At 50.7% G+C, this 24,124-nt stretch overlaps 1 protein-coding gene across 1 annotated transcript; it reads left to right on the plus strand.

Annotated features, from left to right (window-relative positions):
• The first annotated feature begins 103 nt into the window (after positions 1–103).
• On the plus strand, positions 104–23,717 carry LOC134343075 (DNA-directed RNA polymerase III subunit RPC7-like). The gene is given in 9 exon segments (XM_063041936.1): positions 104–485; positions 488–609; positions 6,545–6,682; positions 8,454–8,583; positions 11,550–11,618; positions 14,107–14,163; positions 14,762–14,835; positions 20,254–20,364; positions 22,763–23,717. Coding segments are annotated over 9 exon segments (891 nt in total). The 5' UTR covers positions 104–382; the 3' UTR covers positions 22,850–23,717.
• Positions 23,718–24,124: the final 407 nt, after the last annotated feature.

The raw sequence follows: 24,124 nt of genomic DNA on the forward strand, positions 1-24,124 counted from the left end.
CATAGATCCCGCCCAACGACTGTCAATTAATGATGAACCCCTCCGCCTATTGGCTGTTAGTCAGCCGGGGACCCGCCCTCTGATTGTCATTGGAAATCACTCAATAGCAGCCCCAATCACGGAACGGGACGTACCTAAGACCCACCCACAAGCTGTCCGTTAGTCAGGCGACACCAGATGCCGGAGGAACGCAGCAGGCCCGGTAGATCCACGGAAAAGAGTCGCCGTTTCTGGCCGAGACCCTTCCGTAGATGCTGCCTGGCCTGCTGAGTTGTGTTGTGTTGCCTGGATATCCAGATTCTGCATATTTTCTCGTGTTTGTGCTGCCTGTCTTCACTCATTCTGAACCCCAGCGGCCGCAGAAACCGATCCCGCCCACTGTATGTCGATCACGACCCTCTCGCGCCCATTGGCTGTAATTCGTCAGGATCCCGCCCATCACATGTCGGTCACCCATCGATGTCACGCCTTCCGCCTGTCAGTCAACTCTCATGCCCCGCCCATTGTCTGCCGAAGCGCCGGTGCCGGCTCGATCCCGGAACCTTTGTGCGTGATGGTTGCGGCGCCGGGCGGTATTTGCCGCGGGACCGAGCACGGTGGGGGCATGAGGTACGGAGGGCCTCCGAGGGAGAGAGGGATGGGGTGAGCGGGAGGGAGAGAGAGGGAGGGGCGGGATAGATTGAAGGAGTGGAGGGAGTAGGTGCAGCATCCATAATCAAGGACCTATGCTCTCTTCTCTCTGCTGCCATCAGGAAAGGGGTACAGGAGCCTCAGGACCCACACCACCAGGTCCAAGAACAATTATTACCCCTCAACCATCAGGAAAGGGATACAGGAGCCTCAGGTCCCATACCACCAGGTTCAGGAACAATTATTACCCCTCAACCATCAGGCTCCTGAACCAGTGTGAATAACTTCACTCACCCCAACGCTGAACTGACTCCACAATCTAAGGATCAATTTCAAAGACTCCACATCTCATGTTCTCAATATTATTTACTATTTATTTATTATTATTGTTGTCATTTGTAGAGTTTGTCTTTTTTTCACAGTAAGTCTTTATGTGTCGTTTTTCATTCATCTGCATTTGTTTGTATCTTCTGTGAATGCCCACAAAAAACGAATCTCAGGTAGAATCTACGTACTTTGATAATAAATTTATTTTGAACTTTGATGGAGGAAGACAAAAATAAGTGTCAGTTCAGGCTACTGCAGGTCCTCCAACTGTATTAGGATGAGATAGTGCAAAGGGATTCATGACAGCTTATAGTTATGGAGCAAACTGGGGAGGGTGAAACTTATGGGGGTGGCTGACCTGGTGGGTTACGGTTACAGAGGGGGTGGGAGACTAGTGGGGAGGGTTATATTTATGGGGGAGACTAACGGGGAGGGTTATAGTTATGGGGGAGACTGACCAGGAGTGTTATAGTTACGGGGAGACTGACGGGGAGGCTTATAGTTACAGGGGGAGACTGACGGGGAGGGTTATAGTTACAGGGGAGACTGACAGGGAGGGTTATAGTTACAGGGGAGACTGACGGGGAGGGGTGTAGTTACGGGGGAGACTGACGGGGAGGTTTATAGTTACAGGCGGGGGGGGGAGACTGACGGGGAGGGTTACAATTCCAGGAGACTGACGGGGAGGGTTATAGTTATGGGGAGACTGACGGGGAGGGTTACAGTTCCAGGAGACTGACGGGGAGGGTAATAGTTACAGGGGAGACTGACGGGGAGGGTTATAGTTACGGCGGGGGGAGACTGACGGGGAGAGTTATAGTTACGGGGAGACTGACGGGGAGGGTTATAGTTACGGGGGAGACTGACGGGGAGGGTTATAGTTATGGAGAGACTGACGTGGAGGGATATAGTTATGGGGGAGACTGACGGGGAGGGTTATAGTTACGGGGGGAGACTGACGGGGAGGGTTATAGTTACAGGGGAGACTGACGGGGAGGGTTATAGTTACGGGGAGACTGACGGAGAGGGTTATATTTATGGGGGAGACTGATGGGGAGGGGTGTTACGGGGGAGACTGACGGGGAGGTTTATAGTTACGGGCGGGGGGGGAGACTGACGGGGAGGGTTACAGTTCCAGGAGACTGACGGGGAGGGTTATAGTTATGGGGAGACTGATGGGGAGGGTTTTAGTTCCAGGAGACTGACGTGGAGGGTTATAGTTACGGAGAGACTGATGTGGAGGGATATAGTTATGGGGGAGACTGACGGGGAGGGTTATAGTTACAGGGGGAGACTGACAGGGAGGGTTATAGTTACAGGGGAGACTGACGGGGAGGGTTATAGTTACGGGGGAGACTGACGGGGAGGGGTGTAGTTACGGGGGAGACTGACGGGGAGGTTTATAGTTACGGGCGGGGGGGGGGGAGACTGACGGGGAGGGTTAAAGTTCCAGGAGACTGACGGGGAGGGTTATAGTTATGGGGAGACTGACGGGGAGGGTTTTAGTTCCAGGAGACTGACGGAGAGGGTAATAGTTACAGGGGAGACTGACGGGGAGGGTTATAGTTACGGGGGGGGAGACTGACGGGGAGAGTTATAGTTACCGGGAGACTGATGGGGAGGGTTATAGTTACGGGGGAGACTGACGGGGAGGGTTATAGTTACGGGGGAGACTGACGGGGAGGGTTATAGTTACGGAGAGACTGACGTGGAGGGATATAGTTATGGGGGAGACTGACGGGGAGGGTTATAGTTACAGGGGGAGACTGACGGGGAGGGTTATAGTTACGGGGGGAGACTGACGGGGAGGGTTATAGTTACAGGGGAGACTGACGGGGAGGGTTATAGTTACGGGGGAGACTGACGGGGAGGGGTGTAGTTACGGGGGAGACTGACGGGGAGGTTTATAGTTACGGGCGGGGGGGGAGACTGACGGGGAGGGTTACAGTTCCAGGAGACTGACGGGGAGGGTTATAGTTATGGGGAGACTGACGGGGAGGGTTTTAGTTCCAGGAGACTGACGGAGAGGGTAATAGTTACAGGGGAGACTGACGGGGAGGGTTATAGTTACGGGGGGGGAGACTGACGGGGAGGGTTACAGTTCCAGGAGACTGACGGGGAGGGTTATAGTTATGGGGAGACTGACGGGGAGGGTTTTAGTTCCAGGAGACTGACGGAGAGGGTAATAGTTACAGGGGAGACTGACGGGGAGGGTTATAGTTACGGGGGGGGAGACTGACGGGGAGAGTTATAGTTACCGGGAGACTGATGGGGAGGGTTATAGTTACGGGGGAGACTGACGGGGAGGGTTATAGTTACGGGGGAGACTGACGGGGAGGGTTATAGTTACGGAGAGACTGACGTGGAGGGATATAGTTATGGGGGAGACTGACGGGGAGGGTTATAGTTACAGGGGGAGACTGACGGGGAGGGTTATAGTTACGGGGGGAGACTGACGGGGAGGGTTATAGTTACAGGGGAGACTGACGGGGAGGGTTATAGTTACGGGGGAGACTGATGGGGAGGGGTGTAGTTACGGGGGAGACTGACGGGGAGGTTTATAGTTACGGGGGGGGGAGACTGACGGGGAGGGTTACAGTTCCAGGAGACTGACGGGGAGGGTTATAGTTATGGGGGAGACTGACGGGGAGGGTTATAGTTACGGAGAGACTGACGTGGAGGGATATAGTTATGGGGGAGACTGACGGGGAGGGTTATAGTTACAGGGGGAGACTGACGGGGAGGGTTATAGTTACGGGGGGAGACTGACGGGGAGGGTTATAGTTACAGGGGAGACTGACGGGGAGGGTTATAGTTACGGGGGAGACTGACGGGGAGGGGTGTAGTTACGGGGGAGACTGACGGGGAGGTTTATAGTTACGGGCGGGGGGGGGAGACTGACGGGGAGGGTTACAGTTCCAGGAGACTGACGGGGAGGGTTATAGTTATGGGGAGACTGACGGGGAGGGTTTTAGTTCCAGGAGACTGACGGAGAGGGTAATAGTTACAGGGGAGACTGACGGGGAGGGTTATAGTTACGGGGGGGGAGACTGACGGGGAGAGTTATAGTTACCGGGAGACTGATGGGGAGGGTTATAGTTACGGGGGAGACTGACGGGGAGGGTTATAGTTACGGGGGAGACTGACGGGGAGGGTTATAGTTACGGAGAGACTGACGTGGAGGGATATAGTTATGGGGGAGACTGACGGGGAGGGTTATAGTTACAGGGGGAGACTGACGGGGAGGGTTATAGTTACGGGGGGAGACTGACGGGGAGGGTTATAGTTACAGGGGAGACTGACGGGGAGGGTTATAGTTACGGGGGAGACTGATGGGGAGGGGTGTAGTTACGGGGGAGACTGACGGGGAGGTTTATAGTTACGGGGGGGGGAGACTGACGGGGAGGGTTACAGTTCCAGGAGACTGACGGGGAGGGTTATAGTTATGGGGAGACTGACGGGGAGGGTTTTAGTTCCAGGAGACTGACGGGGAGGGTAATAGTTACAGGGGAGACTGACGGGTAGGGTTATAGTTACAGGGGGGGAGACTGACGGGGAGAGTTATAGTTACGGGGAGACTGACGGGGAGGGTTATAGTTATGGGGGAGACTGACGGGGAGGGTTGTAGTTACGGGGGAGACTGACGGGGAGGGTTATAGTTACGGAGAGACTGACGTGGAGGGATATAGTTATGGGGGAAACTGACGGGGAGGGTTATAGTTACGGGGGGAGACTGACGGGGAGGGTTATAGTTACGGGGGGAGACTGACGGGAAGGGTTATAGTTACGGGGGGAGACTGACGGGGAGGGTTATAGTTACAGGGGAGACTGACGGGGAGGGTTATATTTACGGGGGAGACTGACGGGGAGGGGTGTAGTTACGGGGGAGACTGACGGGGAGGTTTATAGTTACGGGCAGCAGGGGGGGAGACTGACGGGGAGGGTTACAGTTCCAGGAGACTGATGGGGAGGGTTATAGTTATGGGGAGACTGACGGGGAGGGTTTTAGTTACAGGAGACTGACGGGGAGGGTAATAGTTACAGGGGAGACTGACGGGGAGGGTTATAGTTACAGGGGAGACTGACGGGGAGGGTTATAGTCACGGGGGAGACTGACAGGGAGGGTAATAGTTACGGGGGAGACTGATGGGGAGGGTTATAGTTACGGGGGAGACTGACGGGGAGGGTTACAGTTACAGGGAGACTGACGGGGAGGATCATAGTTACGGGGGGAGACTGACGGGGAGGGTTATAGTTACGGGGGAGACTGACGGGGAGGGTTATAGTTACAGGGGAGACTGACGGGGAGGGTTATAGTTATGGGGGAAGACTGATGGGGAGGGTTATAGTTACAGGGGAGACTGATGGGGAGGGTTATAGTTACGGGGAGACTGACAGGGAGGGTTATAGTTACGGGGAGACTGACGGGGAGGGTTATAGTTCCAGGAGACTGACGGGGAGGGTAATAGTTACAGGGGAGACTGACGGGGAGGGTTATAGTTACGGGGAGACTGGCGGGGAGGGTTATAGTTACAGGAGACTGACGGGCAGCTTAGGAGACAGACTGTTGGAGAGGGTGAGACAGACAAGGATGGTTACTGGGGGGTGAGAGTGATTTCAGAAAAAGAGAGGGATTTAATTGAGTATGACTGGCTGAAGAGGTTCACCAGGATGATGCTGGGATTGGAGAATTCGGACAAGGAGAGGAAAGGTCGGACAAATTTGGATTATTTGCTTTGTCGTGTCCAAGGCTGAGGGGAGAACTGGGGGAAATTTATCAGATTTAACGAGGTATGGACAGCGTAGGTTGTGAGGATCTTCTTCCCAGGGGAGAAGTTTCATGTACCAGACGCATAATTTTAGGTGAGAGGGGAAGAATTCAAAAGATGCGCGGAACATATTTTATTGACCCGCACAGAAAGTTTTGGAGGTTTGGAATGTGTTGCCGTGAGTAATGGTAGCAACAGATAGGACAGTGTTTAGATACACATTGAATTTGCAGGGAACAAAGGGAATTGGATTAAAGATTTCAGTATTAGCGGTATTTGTTACCTGTACATCGAAAGATTGATACACACATTGAAATGCATCGTTTGCTTCAACAACCAACACCGACTTGGGATGTGTTGGGAGCAGCCCACAAGAGTGACCAGTGTCAGCACAGCACGCCCACAACTTACCCACACGTCTGGGGTGTGGGACGACTTGGAGGAAGGCCATGCAGCGGTCGGGGAGAACGAAACTCCTTACAGGCGGCGGGAAATTGAACCGAGGTTGATGACGCTGTAAAGCATTGTGCAGACTACTGCACAACCATGCGGGGACCCAAGCAGGCAAAAGCTGTTAGTTAAATATGGCAGAGCCACTGCTGTGCTATGCTGTTCTGAGTTCGGGGGGTGGGGGGGGAGCGTTACTGCTGTACTCTGTTCTGAGGGGAAGAAAGGGGAGTATTGCTCAGAGTGGGAGGTACGGAGGTTGGGTGATAAATGGGGTCGGGGTGGTGACCTTGACGGAGGATGGAAACGGGGGTGTCGCAGGAAGCTGTGAGCCTCCTGATGATCTCATTCCGCCTCACACTCTCTTCTAGGGGCAGTGCGACGAGACGCTGAGGATGAGCGGCCGAGGACGGGGCCGGGGTCAAATGACCTTCAGCGTAGAAGTGGTGGGCATCAGCAAGGGGGAGATGCTGCCCCCACCCACCCTCCAGCCCCCACCACTGTACCCCGTGAGTGCCCAGAGGACTGATCCCTCTCCCTTCCACCCTCCTCACAATTCCCCCTCTTCTTCGTCCCCATCACAATTCCCCCTCTTCTTCGTCCCCATCACCTTACCCCTCCTCACCCCTTCCCCCTCACCCCTTCCTCCTCACCCCTTCCCCCTCACCCCTTCCTCCTCACCCCTTCCTCCTCCCATTTCACCCTCATTCCCCTCACCCCTTCCTCCTCCCATTCCACCCTCATTCCCCTCACCCCTTCCTCCTCCCATTCCACCCTCATTCCCCTCACCCTCACCCCTTCCCCCTACCATTCCACCCTCACCTTCACCCCTTCCCCCTTCCATTCCACCCTCTTCCCCCCACCCCTTCCCCTCACCCCTTCCCCTATCATTCCACCCTCATTCCCCTCCTCACCCCCTCACCCCTTCCCCCTATCATTCCACCCTCTTCCCCCTCACCCCTTCCCCCACCATTCCACCCTCACCCACCATTCCACCCTCACCCCCCTCCTCACCCCTTCCTCTACCATTCCACCCTCACCCCTTCCCCCTACCATTCCACCCTCATCCCCCTCACCCTCACCCCTTCCCCTACCATTCCACCCTCATCCCCCTCACCCTCACCCCTTCCCCTACCATTCCACCCTCATCCCCCTCACCCTCACCCCTTCCCCCTACCATTCCACCCTCATGCCCCTCACCCTCACCCCTTCCCCCTACCATTCCACCCTCATCCCCCTCACCCTCACCCCTTCCCCCTACCATTCCACCCTCATCCCCCTCACCCTCACCCCTTCCCCCTACCATTCCACCCTCATCCCCCTCACCCTCACCCCTTCCCCCTACCATTCCACCCTCAGCCCCTCCCCCTACCATTCCACCCTCACCCCCTCACCCCTTCCTCCTACCATTCCACCCTCATCCCCCTCACCCTCACCCCTTCCCCCTACCATTCCACCCTCATCCCCCTCCTCACCCCTTCCCCCTACCATTCCACCCTCATCCCCCTCCTCACCCCTTCCCCCTACCATTCCACCCTCATCCCCCTCACCCTCACCCCTTCCCCCTACCATTCCACCCTCACCCCCTCACCCCTTCCCCCACCATTTCACCCTCACCTCCTCCCCTCCCTCTCACCTCCTCCCCTCCTCCCTCACCTCCTCCCCTCTCCTCCTCCCCTCTCCTCATCTCCCTCCCCCTCCCCATCCCCGTCCCCTTGCCCTCATCCCCCTCCCCATATCCCCCCTTCCTCCTCCCCCTTCCTTCTCCCCCTTCCTCCTCCCCATATCCCCTCCCCTTCCTCCTTCCCATATCCCCTCCCCTTTCCTCCTCCCCCTCCCCCTATATCCCCCTTCCTCCTCCCCTTCCCCTCTCCCTCCTCCTCCCCCTCTCCCTCCTCCTCCCCCTCTCCCTCCTCCTCCCCCCTCTCCCTCCTCCTCCCCACTCCCCTCACTGCTCCCTCCCCTCTTCCCCTTCTTCCCCATTCCCGCTCCCTCTCTTTCTCTCTCCACCACCTCTCCCTCTTTCCATCTCTTCTCCCTGTCAAATCTCTCTCCCTCTCTATCTTCTCTCTTCACCAACTCCCCTCTTTCCACCCCGTCACCTCCACCTTCCCATCTCCCCTGCCCTTCCACCCCTCAATCCCCCCTCCATCTGCCCCTATCCCTCTGCCTCTTCCCACCTCCTCCTCACCCCTACTGTCCCTCACCCTCACCCCTGCCCCTCCCTCCTCTCCCCCCAGCCCATTGCTGGCCATCTGTATAACCTTCCATCTGCCTCAGTCCCTAGAGTTCAAGGCGGTGCCCCTGCAGACGGGCGAGGAGGCGGAGTACATGCTGGCGCTGAAGCAGGAACTGCGGGGAGCGATGAAGAACCTGCCCTATTATGTCAAACCGGCCGCCCCCAAGAAAGGTACCCTGGGTGTCTGTGTCTGCTCTCAGTTGGCCACTGAGTCCATTTGAAGTTACAGTAATCTTGGAAAACATCTTAAGGATGGGGTGGTGACTCTTTTTTGAGAGCGTGTGTCCAATTTAGTGATAAACTTATAAAAAATTCTCTCGCGTCATGGTGATTTTGAGCAGAGAAAATTGGGGGCCCTCCGTTGATCAGGGTCAAGCATGGATGTTGCATCCTAGCTGTCTACGTGACACACAAGCCAGGGCAGTACGATACGGAGAGCAAGCTGCTCCCCCTCTCCATGCAGCTGAAGAATCTAAATGAACGGCAGGGACCGATACAGTTTGGCACCAGCAGCATCACAAAGTTGCCAGTCAGCATTGAACTCAGTGTAGGACTGCCTTAGGGACTCCAACTTTGGATTTTACCTTGGGGTTTATTCCCAAAGCCTTCCCCGTGACTGGGTACAGCCACAAGGCAGCGGAGTGTTTGCCTCCCAGATGAGCTGCCAACCATAGCTGACGAGCCCAATTTACTCGAAGCGACTGATTTTAAGGCACCAGTAACCTGTCTTTGCCTATTCTTCTGTCAGTCGAAACGTTTCCTCTGGGCTAAGCCACACACGAAGGCCAGGCGGTGGACTTGGTTTCCAGAGGTTTTTTGTGACACATGCCACTGGGGGCATTTAATAGGTAGTGGGAGTTTATCCCCATTACTCCCCACACCCCCTCCCCCAGCTAGGACAAACTTAAGGAGCCATTATCAGTAATTATGGATGTTTTTTTAAGGGAAAATGATGAGTCCTGTTGTTTACTTAGATGTATTCATTGATTTACTATTCATATGTATATTTTTCTGTAAATTATATTTTATTTCTTTATTTTCGTGCGAGCAAATGAATCTCAAGGTAGTATATGGCAATATTTACATAGCGTTTACTACATAATAAATTTTACTTTGAAGTATAACAGCCATAAACTGAAATAAATGAATCACTTTACAAAAACTTCAATATAATTCATATTAATCTTTTTAAAAACCAAGTGAAAAATAACACAATTTAGAAATGTCTCACTGATAAACCTAGCTAACATAACATAGTTTTTATGCTTACCTGAAAAATACTCATAGACAGGCTAAACTACATGTTATATTTACTGTTTTTAAAAAGGCAAACAACAGGAATTCTGCAGATGCTGGAAATTCAAGCAGCACACAGAAAAGTTGGTGAACGCAGCGGGTCAGGCAGCATCATCATTTTAGAGATGCTGCCTGGCCTGCTGCGTTCACCAGCAACTTTTCTGTGTGTTGTTATATTTACTGTTATTTTCACTGTCACTCACAAATGACAGAAGAGAAAAATAACAGAGCACAGCCAATGCCAACTGGCCCAGCCGTTTGCTATGCAAATAGTAACAGTGCGCAAAATCTGAGCGGTATCGTCCAATGTCATGGGCTCTTGTAAACATCTAGCTGGTGCCAAGTGTCTGAGACATTTGGTGAAAACATCTCACTGCCCTTGGCTTGTAGAAAGTCATTTGCTGCTTCATTCTGCATTGAAGATAATCACTACGTATCTTTTTATTATGGGTGGGGTGTAAAAAATCGAGGGGGTGGCACTGGATACCGTGTGCCAACAAAAATTTTGCACGTGCCACTTTCTATACCGCGTGCCACAGGCTCGCCACCCCTGTACAGGCAGTTGAGGGGTAGTGGTTTCATACCATGGAGTGATCTGCTAATGAGGGGAACGTTCCCACTGGAAGCAACCACATCCAGGCTACAAGAAGGTCCTGGTAAAAGAAATGCCACCCGTCTGGGGTATCTGAGCTTGAGGGAGGTGCCTCTGCGCACGTGGGCACCATCAGTTGAGTGTGCCCGTCTGCATGGGTTCGGGCAGGCGGGTGACGAAGATCGCTGCCTTTCCCTGGGGATTAAAACAACGGTACGTCCTAATCTTATAAGCCCCTGGTGATGTTATACACCTCTATAAGGGCACCCCTCAGTTTTAGTTTTCTTTCTCTGGCTGACTGAACTCCTGTTCAGAAGTTGCTGTTTATACACCAGCTTAACTGCCAGCATGAGAAACATTCAGATCTTTCTTACTCTGCTCAGATTTGAGAAGAAATTGATCTCTTTATCCAATTCCCTCAAAATCCCAAAACTTGATCAAAAGAAATCACTCAAAAAAAACCCAGTGTTTTATTTACGTTCACTGGCCACGTTATGAAGTAGAGCAGTGAAACCCGGTGCGCTCTTCAGCGTATTTGAGTTACTGTCAGCTTGAACCAGTTTGGCCATTGTCCTTGGACCTCTCTCATTAGCAAGGAACTGCCACTCACTGGATGTTTTTATTGTTTTTGCATAATTCTCTGTAACCTTTAGAGCAGGGGTTCCAACCTTTTTTATGCCATGGACCAACACCGTTAAGCAAGGGGTCCGTGGGCCCCTGCTCTACAGACTGCTGCGTGTGAAAATCCAAAAGAGATCAGCAGTTTCTGAGATACTAAAACCACCCCATTGGGCACCAACAATCCTTCCACAGTCAGAGTCAATTAAATCACCCTCTTCTCCACTCTGATGTTTGGTCTGAACAACTGAACCTCTTGACCACATCTGCGTGCTTTTATGCATTGAGTTGCTGCCACACGAGTGGCTGATTAGATTAACGAGCAGGTGTACAGGTGTACCTAATAAAGTGGCCACTGAGTGTTTATTTTCTTAGATTGGTAGCCTGTCCCCAATTTCAGATTTAACCCCAAGGCTAGTTTCTTCCAGCAGGGAGATGGAGCTTCTCGATCGCCCAGGTCACCAACTCCCAAGCTTCTCACAGGCACCTCCCTGCTGTGATCAGCAGCGGTTGTGGTAACTGTGAGAAAAAGCACAAAGTACCCAGTGCAGAATGGTCATGGATCAAGCTTCATGTGGTACAACTTCGGGGTTTCCTCTTGCCCCCCTCACCCACTGTGCTGTTTCAACAGATATCGAGCGTTACTCTGACAAGTACCAGTCGTCCGGCCCAACAGACAACACCATTGAGTGGAACCCAGGTATGTGAGCAGCCTTTCGCCCGTCTCGTCCTGTCTCACTCCGTAGCTGAATGGTCTGCTGCTCTGGGTGTGTAACCCAAGCATCAGGGTGACATAGACAAAATTCACTCCTCCGAAGCTACCATCCCTCTCTCGATGCTGCCCGTCTCCATCAAGCACCAGAGACCCAGGTTTGGTCCTGACCTCTGACCTTCTCTGTGTGGAGTTTGAACATCTTCCCAATTAGCGGAGTGTTCTGCATATTCCCAGAGATGTGTGGGGGTGCTGAGTTAGTCGGTTGCTGTGTCAACAACCAACCAAGGATGTGCTGGGGGCAGCTCACAAGTGTTACCACACGTTCAGTAGAACAATACAGAACATGAGCATGAAAACAATAACAGCCAAAAGAAGTCCCATTCCTAACACACACACACACACCTCACTCTCTCATACACACACACATACATACCTCACACTCACACACACAGCTCTCTCTCTCTCACACACACACACACCCCCACTCACCACCCACCACCCCCCCCACCTCTCACTGCAGGACAGGCCCTTTCCAGTCTTAAATCACTTTATGATTTAAAGACACAAGATCCTAAGAGATCTGACAAAGTGGGTGAGGAGAGGATGTTTTCTCTACTAGGTGGATTTAGAAGCAGATCACTTTTTTTTAAACAAATGGGTCACTCCTTTCCGATGGAGAAGAGGAGGTGTTGCAATTGGTTTATCATTGTCACAGTGAAAAGCTTGTCTTACATACATTTCAGATCATTACAGTGCATTGAGGTAGAACAGGGTAAATCAGTAACAGAATCCAGAAGAATGCTACAGTTACAGAGAGAGTGCAGTTCAGGCAGACAACGAGGTGCGAGGACCACGATGAGCTAGATTGGGAGGTCAAGCATCCAGCTCATTCTGCGCAGGGACCATTCAATAATCTGATAACAGCGGATAGAATCTGTCCTTGAGCTACATGTTCTCGAGCTTTTGCATCTTCTTCCTGAAGGGAGAGGGGAGAAGAGAGAGTGTGGGGTTTTTGATTATACTGACTGCTTGCTGAGAAGAGCAAATGGAGTCAGTGGAGAGGAGGCTGCAGTGTCTCTGGTGCAGACAAATATAGGAAATGTGAACTCAGCTCCATGGAATCTGGCAAAGTTTTCTGTGTCCTGGACCGTGTTGTAGAACAGAGAGGCCCAGAGGTAATAGTGTTAATTTGTTGTCACACATACAGTGAAGAGCTTGTCTTGCACACTGTTCATACAGATCAAATCATTACACAGTGCTTTGTGTTGGGAACGTGGCCAAGTGGTTAAGGCGTTCGTCTAGTGATTTGAAGGTCGCTAGTTTGAGCCTCAGCTGTGGCAGCGTGTTTGTGTCCGTGAGCAAGGCACTTAACCACACATTGCTCTAGTGTCTGTGTGAGGAGTGGCGACCCACACAGACTTCCAATCTGCGCCTTGTAAGGCATGAAAATGCCTGACGCAGGGCCTCTCACGGTCTGAGTCGATGTTCCCCTCCCCTTCAGTAGAACAAGGTAAAACAAGATCAGAATGCAGAATAAAGTATAACAGTTACAGAGAAAGTGCAGTGCAGGCAGACAATAAGGTGCAGGATCATAACGAGGAAGATTGTGAGGTTTTATCGTAGTTTTATAGCAGTCGAGTAGATGTTCATGAGGAATTCTCTTCCTCAATGGGGGTGTAAACAGTCTTTAGTATTTTTAAGGCAGAAAGGTCAACTCTCGATCATCATGGGACTGTAAGTTTGAGGAAAGGCTATGGTCAGATCGGCTGGGATTTTATAGAATGGGGAGCAGAATTGGAGGGGCTGAATGTCCTCCCTGTTCAAACTGTCAGCCATTGGTGTGGGACCTCACCTGTCTACCAGGCTGCTGTGTGTTACAATGAGACAGGCTTGGAGCTGGACACCTCCTGTCGGGCTCCCGCTGAACCCCACCAAACCAATCATAGAACATACAGGATCTTCATAGATCATAGAACATAGAACATACAGGATCTTCATAGATCATAGAACATAGAACATACAGGATCTTCATAGATCATAGAACATGGAACATACAGGAACTTCAGCCCACAGTGTGTGCTGCTCTTTTACAAGCTCAGTCTAACTCTAACTCTTCCCTTCCACATAGACCTCTAATTTTTTTAATCCATGTGCCCATCTGAGAGTCTCTCATGACCCTCTACCACCACTCTGGCAGAGAGTTCCACACACCCACCACTCTCTGTGTGACAAGAAATCTCATTCTGACACCCCCCTAAACTTTCCTCCAATCACATTAATCACATTAGCCATATCCTCCCTGGGGAAAGTCTCTATCCACCTGGCTTATGCCTCTTATCTTGTACATCTCTATCAAGCCACATTTCATCCTCCTTCTCTCCAAAGAGAAAATACCCTACCTTCATAAGACATGCTGGTAAATCTCCTCTGGGCCTTCTCTAAAGCTTTCCTCTGCCGACCTGTGTCATTTCAGACTGGCGCCGGTTACCACGGGAGCTGAAGATCCGGATCCGGAAGCCGATGAAGGACAGTGAGTGTGGAGGAGTTGGGGAGGCTGAGATACGTGTGGGCAGCCCGGCGGCAGGGTCCGCGAGAACTGACCAGTGGGTCTGAGGGAACAGCTTTGAACAGCCAGACCATCATCACCACCAGGATCCCCGCCACCTCCAAACCACCCGTCAATCAGCAGGACCCTGGCCATTCCCTGCCTTCTTTCCATCACCAGAGCCCCTCTCCGTCCCATGAACTTATCTGTCCATTACCGTGGCCCCTCCCAGTCCGAGTCTATCTGTCCATCATCATAGTCCCTTCCACACCTGGGGACCAGTTGTCCATCCACGAGGGCCCCAACTGCTCTTGGCCACTGAGATCTCCCACTCCGAAACAATAAGGACCCACCCCCCCAGAGACAATCTGTCTGTCTGTCTGTCAGTCTTTTGGGCCCTGCCCGCTCCCTTGGACCTCCTGTCTTATCAGAAGCTCGCCTCCTGATAGTTTTTGTCAGGGCGTGTGCATGCCAAGTGGGGTGTGCGGGTGGGTGTGACGGAGGTGTCAGTGGGAGGAGGGTGTGAACCTATCCCTGCAGCTCACTGTGCACGTACCCACTCTATTCCTTTAACCCTCTGCAGAGATGGCAGTTCCCAGTCGGAAGTTGAAACCCCGGACCAGCGTGGAGAAAGAGGAAATCTTCAAAAAGCTGGAGGTAGGGTGGTGCGGGGTGCTTGTGTTGAGTGGGGCGGGGGGGGGGCTTGTCAGCAGTGTTGGTGAGGGAGGAGGGCAGCATTAGAAGACGGCAGAAGTCAGCCTCACAGCCTCCCTGGCTTGATCTTCCATTCAGTAAGATCACATCTGATGTGTCCCAGGCCGCGTTTCCCCTCCTGCGTCAGCTCTCCGTCACCCTCAGTTCCCTGATCATCCGAAAGGCCACCATCGAGGGCGTCTTCACGAGGCAGTGCCTTAGGGGGCTGGCATCCATCACCTGGAACATGCCTTCTCATTATTAAGCTACGGGAGGATCAGAAGCAAGTTTATAATCACTGACGTCCTTCGGGAGGTTTTGTTGTTTTTGTGCAGTGTAAAACAGTAGAACTGTACCAGCCCAGGAACAGGCCCTTCAGCCTACCACATTGTAAATCAAAAACTAATGTCCTCACATCTATGTAAACATCGCTTAAAAGCCCCTATCAGGCCCTGGGGACTTATCCACCTTAATACTCCTCAGGAGGCCAAACAAACACCTCCTCCTTGACCTTTAAACACCCTAATGGATTCATGCACTCAGCTCTGATCTCCTGGTCCTCCGTGTCCTTTTCCGTGGTAGATACTGAAACAAAGTACTCATTAGGTGCCTCACTCACATCCAGGCAAATGGTCCCCCCTATATCCCTGCGTGGTCCTACCCACTCCCTGGTTATTCTCTTGAATCTGTTCGTGAAACGTTGTGAGGGACTGGAGGCTCCTGCACCTTGTCACCGATTGCGATAATGAGAAGTGGGCATCTCCCGGATGGTGAGCGTCCTCAATGATTAATGATGTGTCACAGCTGCTTGAGGCTCTCCACCTCGAAGCTGTCCTCGATGGTGGGGAGGTTTGTGTCCGTAATGGAGCTGGCTGATTCTACCATCCTCTGCAACTGCAGTGTTGCCGATTGTGTGCGTTGGAAGCTCCGCACCCAGTCAGAGTGTACGACCATAGACGTCTGCTCTAAACTCTTCGTAGCCTGAAGACCCGCACTGAGGACCATAGTCATAGTCATACTTTATTGATCTCGGGGGAAATTGGTTTTCGTTACAGTTGCACCAGTAATAAAACTGTAATAGTTAATTGTAATACCATTAATAGTAAATAGTAATAAAACCATAAATAGTTAAATAGTAATATGTAAATTATGCCAGGAAATAAGTCCAGGACCAGCCTATTGGCTCAGGGTGTCTGACCCTCCAAGGGAGGAGTTGTAAAGTTTGATGGCCACAGGCAGGAATGACTTCCTATGACGCTCTGTGCTGCATCTCGGTGGAATGAGTCTCTGGCTGAATGTACTCCTGTGCCCACCCAGTACATTATGTAGTGGATGGGAGACATTGTCCAAGATGGCATTGTCCAACTTGGACAGCATCCTCTTTTCAGACACCACCGTCAGAGAGTCCAGTTCCATCCCCACAACATCACTGGCCTTACGAATGAGTTTGTTGATTCTGTTGGTGTCTGCTACCCTCAGCCTGCTGCCCCAGCACACAACAGCAAACATGATTGCACTGGCCATCACAGACTTGTAGAACATCCTCAGCATCGTCTGGCAGATGTTAAAGGACCTCAGTCTCCTCAGGAAATAGAGACGGCTCTGACCCTTCTCGTAGACAGCCTCAGTGTTCTTTGACCAGTCCAGTTTATTGTCAATTCGTATCCCCAGGTATTTGTAATCCTCCACCATGTCCACACTGACCCCCTGGATGGAAACAGGGGTCACCGGTACCTTAGCTCTCCTCAGGTCTACCACCAGCTCCTTAGTCTTTTTCACATTAAGCTGCAGATAATTCTGCTCACACCATGTGACAAAGTTTCCTACCGTAGCCCTGTACTCAACCTCATCTCCCTTGCTGATGCTTCTTCCCCTCCTCTGTCAGATCCGGGAACACTATCTCAGAACACCCTATCCTCGTTATATGCAGAGGATACGTTCCTCGCAGTCGACACATAGTCTGGAAAATGCATAAGTGAATAATTATTTAAATGGAGAAAATAGGGATGCGTTCTGGAGGGCTTCCTAAATATGTTTTATTTGCAATTTATTCACATTTTCAATACGACACAAAAGCAGTACCACAAGGCAACATTCATATCATATTTCATCAATTTAAATCATAGTAAATCATAGAAAGTATTTCCCCGGGATCAATAAAGTATGACTATGACTATACAGTACTCACCAACAGTGGCAGATGTGTCCGCTCCGGGAGGTGAGTGGTTGTTGTGGTGTTGGGCAGCTTTACAGGGATGAGGTGGATGGTTGTGTGTCGTCAGGATCATCAAGGACAGCAAGGGGTGAAGGAAGACTCACAGAACTCTCAGAACTGCCGGCAGCAGGAGATGACACCGGTTTGAAGAAAGTGGTGAGGGTAGTTTGCTTGGCAGCATTTTGTTTTTCAGCATAAATTTGCTTGCAGAGAAGAAGGATTAATTGCAGGGAACGACTGAAATGCTGACTCTGTTCTAAACGTGGGTCCATGTCTGATGTTGAAGGACTTCCACCATTCCCTCACCGTTGGTAAACTCCTGGGATTTTCAAAATCGTCCGTGGCTTGCAGCATCTGAGAGATAGTTTGCCGTAAAAAATACACCTTGAATGTGGATATCACACCTTGGTCGAGTGGTGTGATGCCCAACTCAGCTATCATAGCCCACAACTGCAAAGGGTAGCGTTCAGCAGCTTCGTGGTCAGCACGAGCTTGCTCACCACACACAGCTAAGTTGTGAAGACCGTGACGATTAACAAACTTAGAAAACCATCCCCTACTTGCATTAAAGCTAACAATATCACTTGACACTTCCTCACTAGCCTCTGAACAAAGGTGACCATAAATTTCCAAAGTTTTCACACGAAGATGATCGGAACTGAGTGTCATTTATTTCTTTGTTTCATGCTCGATGTACAAACTCAACATTTTCTCTATTTTGTCATAATCGGGTTACGCACTTTGGTAACAATCTTTGAAGACACTGCGATGAATCAATCACTGCACTTTTTATTTTCTCAGCATTTTTCTTCATGTTTCTGATCGTGGACTCACCCAGTCTGAAGTAGCGCCCCGGGGCTGTGTTACCTTCACCTGAAACAGCCCTGTTTATAATTTCCAACTTTTTTTCAAGAGTTAAAGCGATTCTCTGCCGCTTGGCTGATGGCCCAGGACTCGACATAGGACGCTTAGGAGGCATAGTTAAATATTTCAAGCACAAAATCAGTGCACTGTAGGTAATAAGAACAGAAGTTTAAGAGTGCAAGATCGCACATCCACACGCTGCCAAAACCAATGCGAGACTGGCAGGAGTGAGACTGTGAGGCGTGTGCACGTGACTTGTACTGGCAGGAAAGTGGCGCTTCTCGTCCCAACATCCTCGCATAACTGAGTTTTGGACGCATATAAAGAGCAGTTGGGAGAAATAGGTTCGACGCATAACTGTGAATTTGCATTGTCTGAAGACGCATAGAACGAGAATAGGGTTACTCTTTCTCTGGGATTTTACTCATTGATTTATTTGGGGATACAGCATGGAACAGGCCACACCACCCACCAACCCAACAACTTAACTCCAACAGTGTCACACTAACTGTTACACCACCATTTATTTGTAATGTTATGTCTTTGTCTTGTACAGTTCCCACAAAACAACAAACGTTGCATGGTGTAAATCTGATTCTGAGTCTGTCTACCTCCTCTTGAAACCCCCTCTTTCTCCCCGCCCCAGTGATCCAGCCTCCACCATCACCTGCAGCTGAGAATTCCAGAGATCACTCGCTCTTGGCCCAGCACCACCATAACTATCTCTCCTCTGAAGCAGGTACAGGGGAGATCTCAGGAGTACGTTTTTTACGCAGAGAGTGGTGAGTGCGTGGAATGGGCTGCCGGCAACGGTGGTGGAGGCGGATACGATAGGGTCTTTTAAGAGACTCCTGGATAGGTACATGGAGCTTAGAAAAATAGAGGGCTATGGGAAACCCTAGGTAATTTCTAAGGTAAGGACATGTTCGGCAAAACATTGTGGGCCAAAGGGCCTGTATTGTGCTGTAGGTTTTCTATGTTTCTAATCAAGATTCTCTCATTGGTGGAAACTTCACGCCGTCTAGGTTCTTGGATGTTTTAATGAGGAATCCTCCCCTCCATTCTCCAAACAGAATCTAAATCTAATTAAGGTAGTTGTTTGTGATTGGAGGACCCTCTGATCGCTGCTGAATCACAAGTGGACTGCCTAGTCAAGTGGAATTCATTGTCCTGTGCACCTGTATGGTGAGGCTCAGGTAGGGTGAAAAACAGCTCCAGAGGTACAGGATACACACTGAATGTAAAATAAACATCAATTCTACAGACAGAGATACAATAGAGGAAAAAAGACACAGCCTGAGACAAGTCCGCAGTTGTCCGTGGTATTCCCTCGCTCAGGTAGTAATTCGGGTTCTGCAGGACCCTGATGGATGTCAGAAGGTAGCTGTTCCTGAGTCTGGTCGAGTTTGACTTCAGGTTTACGTGGCTTCTGTACCTCCTGCCGACTGGGAGCCGTGAGGAGGTGGCCTGGCTCGGATGGTGGGGTTCCCTGATGATGGACGTTGCTTCCTTGAGGCAGTGGTGGGAAGGTCTGTGTTCAGTTCTCTGCTGCAGCCTCTTGTGTTCCTGTGCACTGGAACCGCGGCAGTGTGACTCGTCTGGAAACTTCCAACAGTGCATCCGTCGAGGTTTGTTGGTGTGTTCGGTAACAAGCTGAACCTCGCTAAGCTCCTAAGAAAGCAAAGACACTGGCGTGTCTTCTTTGTGATTGCATCTGTGTGTGGGGCCCAGGACAGCTCATCCGAGATGGTAATGCCCAGGAATTCAAGCAGCTGACCCACCAATGAACTGGAATTGGCTTATCGTTGTTCGGGGCTGAAGAGAGAGCTTGGAATTAGAATTGGTTTACTATTGTCACACGTACTGAGGTACAGTGAAAAGCTCGTCTGGCATACGGTTCTGTCTAAGATTACCTTTATTTGTCAGATGTACATCAAAACATACAGCGTGATGTGTTTGCGTCAACAACACAGTCCAAGGATGCGCTGGGACCATCCACAAGTGTCACCAGACCTCCAGCACCAACAGAGCGTGCCCATAACTCACTACTGGTACATCCTTGGAAAGTCTGTGGGACGAATCACAGGGAGAACATACAAACTCCGGACAGGCAGTGACAGATCTCTGGCTTGGTAAAGTGTTACACTAACCACAATCGTACTGTGCGCCCCGTTCGTACAGATAGACAAATGTGAACTGCAGTATAGTCTCCCAGCTATACACGTCGACACTGCAGGGAAACGGGGAGAGAAGGGTGCTTCCGTCAAACTGCTCAGTGTTCTAACCTGACAAACTTTTCCCAGACTTTGGAGAAGAAGGAGGAAGCTCACAGCTCCGAGGAGGAAGGCGAGCAGGAGAAGGAGGAGGAAGAGAAAGAAAACGAGGAGGAGTATGACGAGGAGGAGTTCGAGGAGGTGAGTGGCCGCGCCCGCCTTTCCCCACACGGCACAGAGGGAGGGGACCTGGCCCTCATCACTGAAGTGGTTCTTTTGGTCAGAGGCATGTTAGGGTGCAAGTACGTAACTCTCAGAAACTGTCCAAGCAAGTGGATAGAAATGTAAATAAAGTAAATGCTTGTCTTTATAGGTCAGGGTGTGGAGTGCAAAGATAAGGAAATTGTTTTGTGACTTGGAGTATTGTATTGGAATTGGTTTACTATCGTGATATGCTCCACCATACAGTGAAAAGCTTGTCTTGTACATGGTCCATTTAGATCAAAGTATTGCACAGTGTATTGAGGTAAAATAATAACAAAATGCAGAATGAAGTGTAACAGCTACAGAGAACCTGCAGTGCAGGCAGATAATAAGGTGCAAGATCACAGTGTGTTAGATTGGAAGGTTAAGAGCCCACCTTGCCATACTAGGTAGGTCAGAGGATGTTATCAACATGGGTGGTGATAAGGCAGATATTACGGTGGTGTGTAAGAGGCTGTTCAATATTACGCTGGTGTGTAAGAGGCTGTTCGATATTACGCTGGTGTGTAAGAGGCTGTTTGATATTACGCTGGTGTGTAAGAGGCTGTTCGATATTACGCTGGTGTGTAAGAGACTGTTCGATGTTACGCTGGTGTGTTAAGAGGCTGTTAGATGTTACGCTGGTGTGTAAGAGGCTGTTCGATATTACGCTGGTGTGTAAGAGGCTGTTCGATATTACGCTGGTGTGTAAGAGGCTGTTCGATATTACGCTGGTGTGTAAGAGGCTGTTCGATATTACGATGGTGTGTAAGAGGCTGTTCGATATTACGGTGGTGTGTAAGAGGCTGTTCGATATTACGCTGGTGTGTAAGAGGCTGTTCGATGTTACGCTGGTGTGTTAAGAGGCTGTTAGATGTTACGCTGGTGTGTAAGAGGCTGTTCGATATTACGCTGGTGTGTAAGAGGCTGTTCGATATTACGCTGGTGTGTAAGAGGCTGTTCGATATTACGCTGGTGTGTAAGAGGCTGTTCGATATTACGATGGTGTGTAAGAGGCTGTTCGATATTACGGTGGTGTGTAAGAGGCTGTTCAATATTACGCTGGTGTGTAAGAGGCTGTTTGATATTACGCTGGTGTGTAAGAGGCTGTTCGATATTACACTGGTGTGTAAGAGGCTGTTCGATATTACGATGGTGTGTAAGAGGCTGTTCGATATTACGCTGGTGTGTAAGAGACTGTTCGATGTTACGCTGGTGTGTTAAGAGGCTGTTAGATGTTACGCTGGTGTGTAAGAGGCTGTTAGATGTTACGCTGGTGTGTAAGAGGCTGTTCGATATTACGCTGGTGTGTAAGAGGCTGTTCGATATTACGATGGTGTGTAAGAGGCTGTTCGATATTACGCTGGTGTGTAAGAGACTGTTCGATGTTACGCTGGTGTGTTAAGAGGCTGTTAGATGTTACGCTGGTGTGTAAGAGGCTGTTAGATGTTACGCTGGTGTGTAAGAGGCTGTTCGATATTACGCTGGTGTGTAAGAGGCTGTTCGATATTACGCTGGTGTGTAAGAGGCTGTTCGATATTACGCTGGTGTGTAAGAGGCTGTTCGATATTACGATGGTGTGTAAGAGGCTGTTCGATATTACGCTGGTGTGTAAGAGACTGTTCGATGTTACGCTGGTGTGTTAAGAGGCTGTTAGATGTTACGCTGGTGTGTAAGAGGCTGTTAGATGTTACGCTGGTGTGTAAGAGGCTGTTAGATGTTACGGTGGTGTGTAAGAGGCTGTTAGATGTTACGCTGGTGTGTAAGAGGCTGTTCGATGTTACGGTGGTGTGTAAGAGGCTGTTCGATATTACGGTGGTGTGTAAGAGGCTGTTCGATGTTACGCTGGTGTGTAAGAGGCTGTTCGATGTTACGCTGGTGTGTAAGAGGCTGTTAGATGTTACGCTGGTGTGTAAGAGGCTGTTAGATGTTACAGTGGTGTGTAAGAGGCTGTTCGATATTACGCTGGTGTGTAAGAGGCTGTTCGATGTTACGCTGGTGTGTAAGAGGCTGTTCGATGTTACGGTGGTGTGTAAGAGGCTGTTAGATATTGCGATGGTGTGTAAGAGCCACATGAATGAAGGGATGTCAGTCAGGTGCAGGCAGGAGAGATTTGGAACGGATGTGTTCCTGTGCTGTGTTGTTCAGTGTTCACAATGTCTGCAGGTGACAGTTCTTCAAATACACAAGTGTAAATGTGGAAAGGGGTTTTTAGGTCCTGTGATGCTGCAGGGAGCTGCCAGTCCCGATCCTCCCCTCCACCCCCGCTCTCCTCCAGCTCCCTGCCACCTTGAGCTGCCTTCCCCACCCCCTCTCTCCCCTCGCCCTGATGTCCTTCCTCTCTGTCCCCCTGCAGGAAACGGACTACGTTATGTCCTACTTTGACAATGGCGAGGAGTTTGGTGGTGACAGTGATGATAACATGGACGAGGCTATCTACTGAGTGGTCCAGAATGGCAGCTACTGGCCTCTCCATGAACTTCCCCTCCCTTCCACACGGAACGTTTCCCCAGGATAATCCACAACGGTTTCTCTGCTGCAAATTCGGCCAACCCCAGAATTGCCTGTCCTCTGTGGGTGAGTTATAGAATCTGGGGGGTAGTTCTTGGGAAACTCAGTGTCATACAGGACAGGACAGCCGGCCCATTGGCCTGTGAGTCCCTGCAGGCTATCGACCACTCACTCGCCAATCGTCCAATTGTTTATTCTTTTCACTTTCTCCCGAACTAATTCGGAAAACTGGGGAACTGCTCTGTGAGCCATCATAGACTGGATGGGCCAACTGGCCACCTTATTTATAAACAAACCAGGAGGGGCTTCCGTCCTGTGGATGCTCGGTGGTGTCGTGGGTAGAGCTGCATCCTCGTGGCCCCAGAGACCCAGGTTGATCTGAAATGTTTGTCCATGTGTGTGGAGTGGTAAGGAGCTGTTATATATTATCTCCCCTTTTCAGGCTCTGTGTTGTGTACGTGTGGAGATCACAGGTTCTCCCTGTGACCACATTGGTGTCCCCGGTTCCCGTCCACATCCCAACCACGCGTGGGGTCGGTTGGTGTGTGGGTGAGGGTGCTGGGTTGAGGAGCGTTCTGTGGAAATTGGGGGTAGGGGGAGGGGTTGGTGACGACACAGACACCATGGACAGCAGCAGTTCGAGAACGCAGTTCCAGTGACCTGTCGAGGGGCCGTCTGGGGATGAGGAATAAACACTGGCCCAGACTCCATCACAAGAAGGAGAGGAGTGGGTTGTGGTTGGGGCCGGGATTTCGGAGGGAGAGACTGATTTGTTATCTGATGTAGACTTTTCAGCATTTGTAATAAAGTGAATTTTTCTGTACACAAAGTTTCGACGGAGTGAGTATTTCAAGCGGGATTGTGTCAAGTGAGGTTCATTGACACCCGTGCTCAGTGGGGTGGGTGTTCTCCAAGCAATCTCTGATTGTTATCTCTCCATCTCAGTGTCATAGAGAGAAACAGCACAAAAACAGGCCCTTTGGTCCATCTAGTCCATGTTGAACTATCGTTCTCCCTCGTCCCAACCACCTGCACCTGGACAATATCCCTCCATACGCCTCCCATCCATGTACCTATCCAAATTCCCTTAGACGTTGAAATCGAACCCGCGTCATCCACTTCCACTGGCAGCTGATTCCACACTCTCACCACTCTCTGAGTGAAGCAGTTCTCACTCATGTTCTCCTTAAATATTTCACCTTTCATC

Source organism: Mobula hypostoma, chromosome 2 (assembly GCF_963921235.1).
Source record: "Mobula hypostoma chromosome 2, sMobHyp1.1, whole genome shotgun sequence".
NCBI classification, from domain to species: Eukaryota; Metazoa; Chordata; class Chondrichthyes; order Myliobatiformes; family Myliobatidae; genus Mobula; species Mobula hypostoma.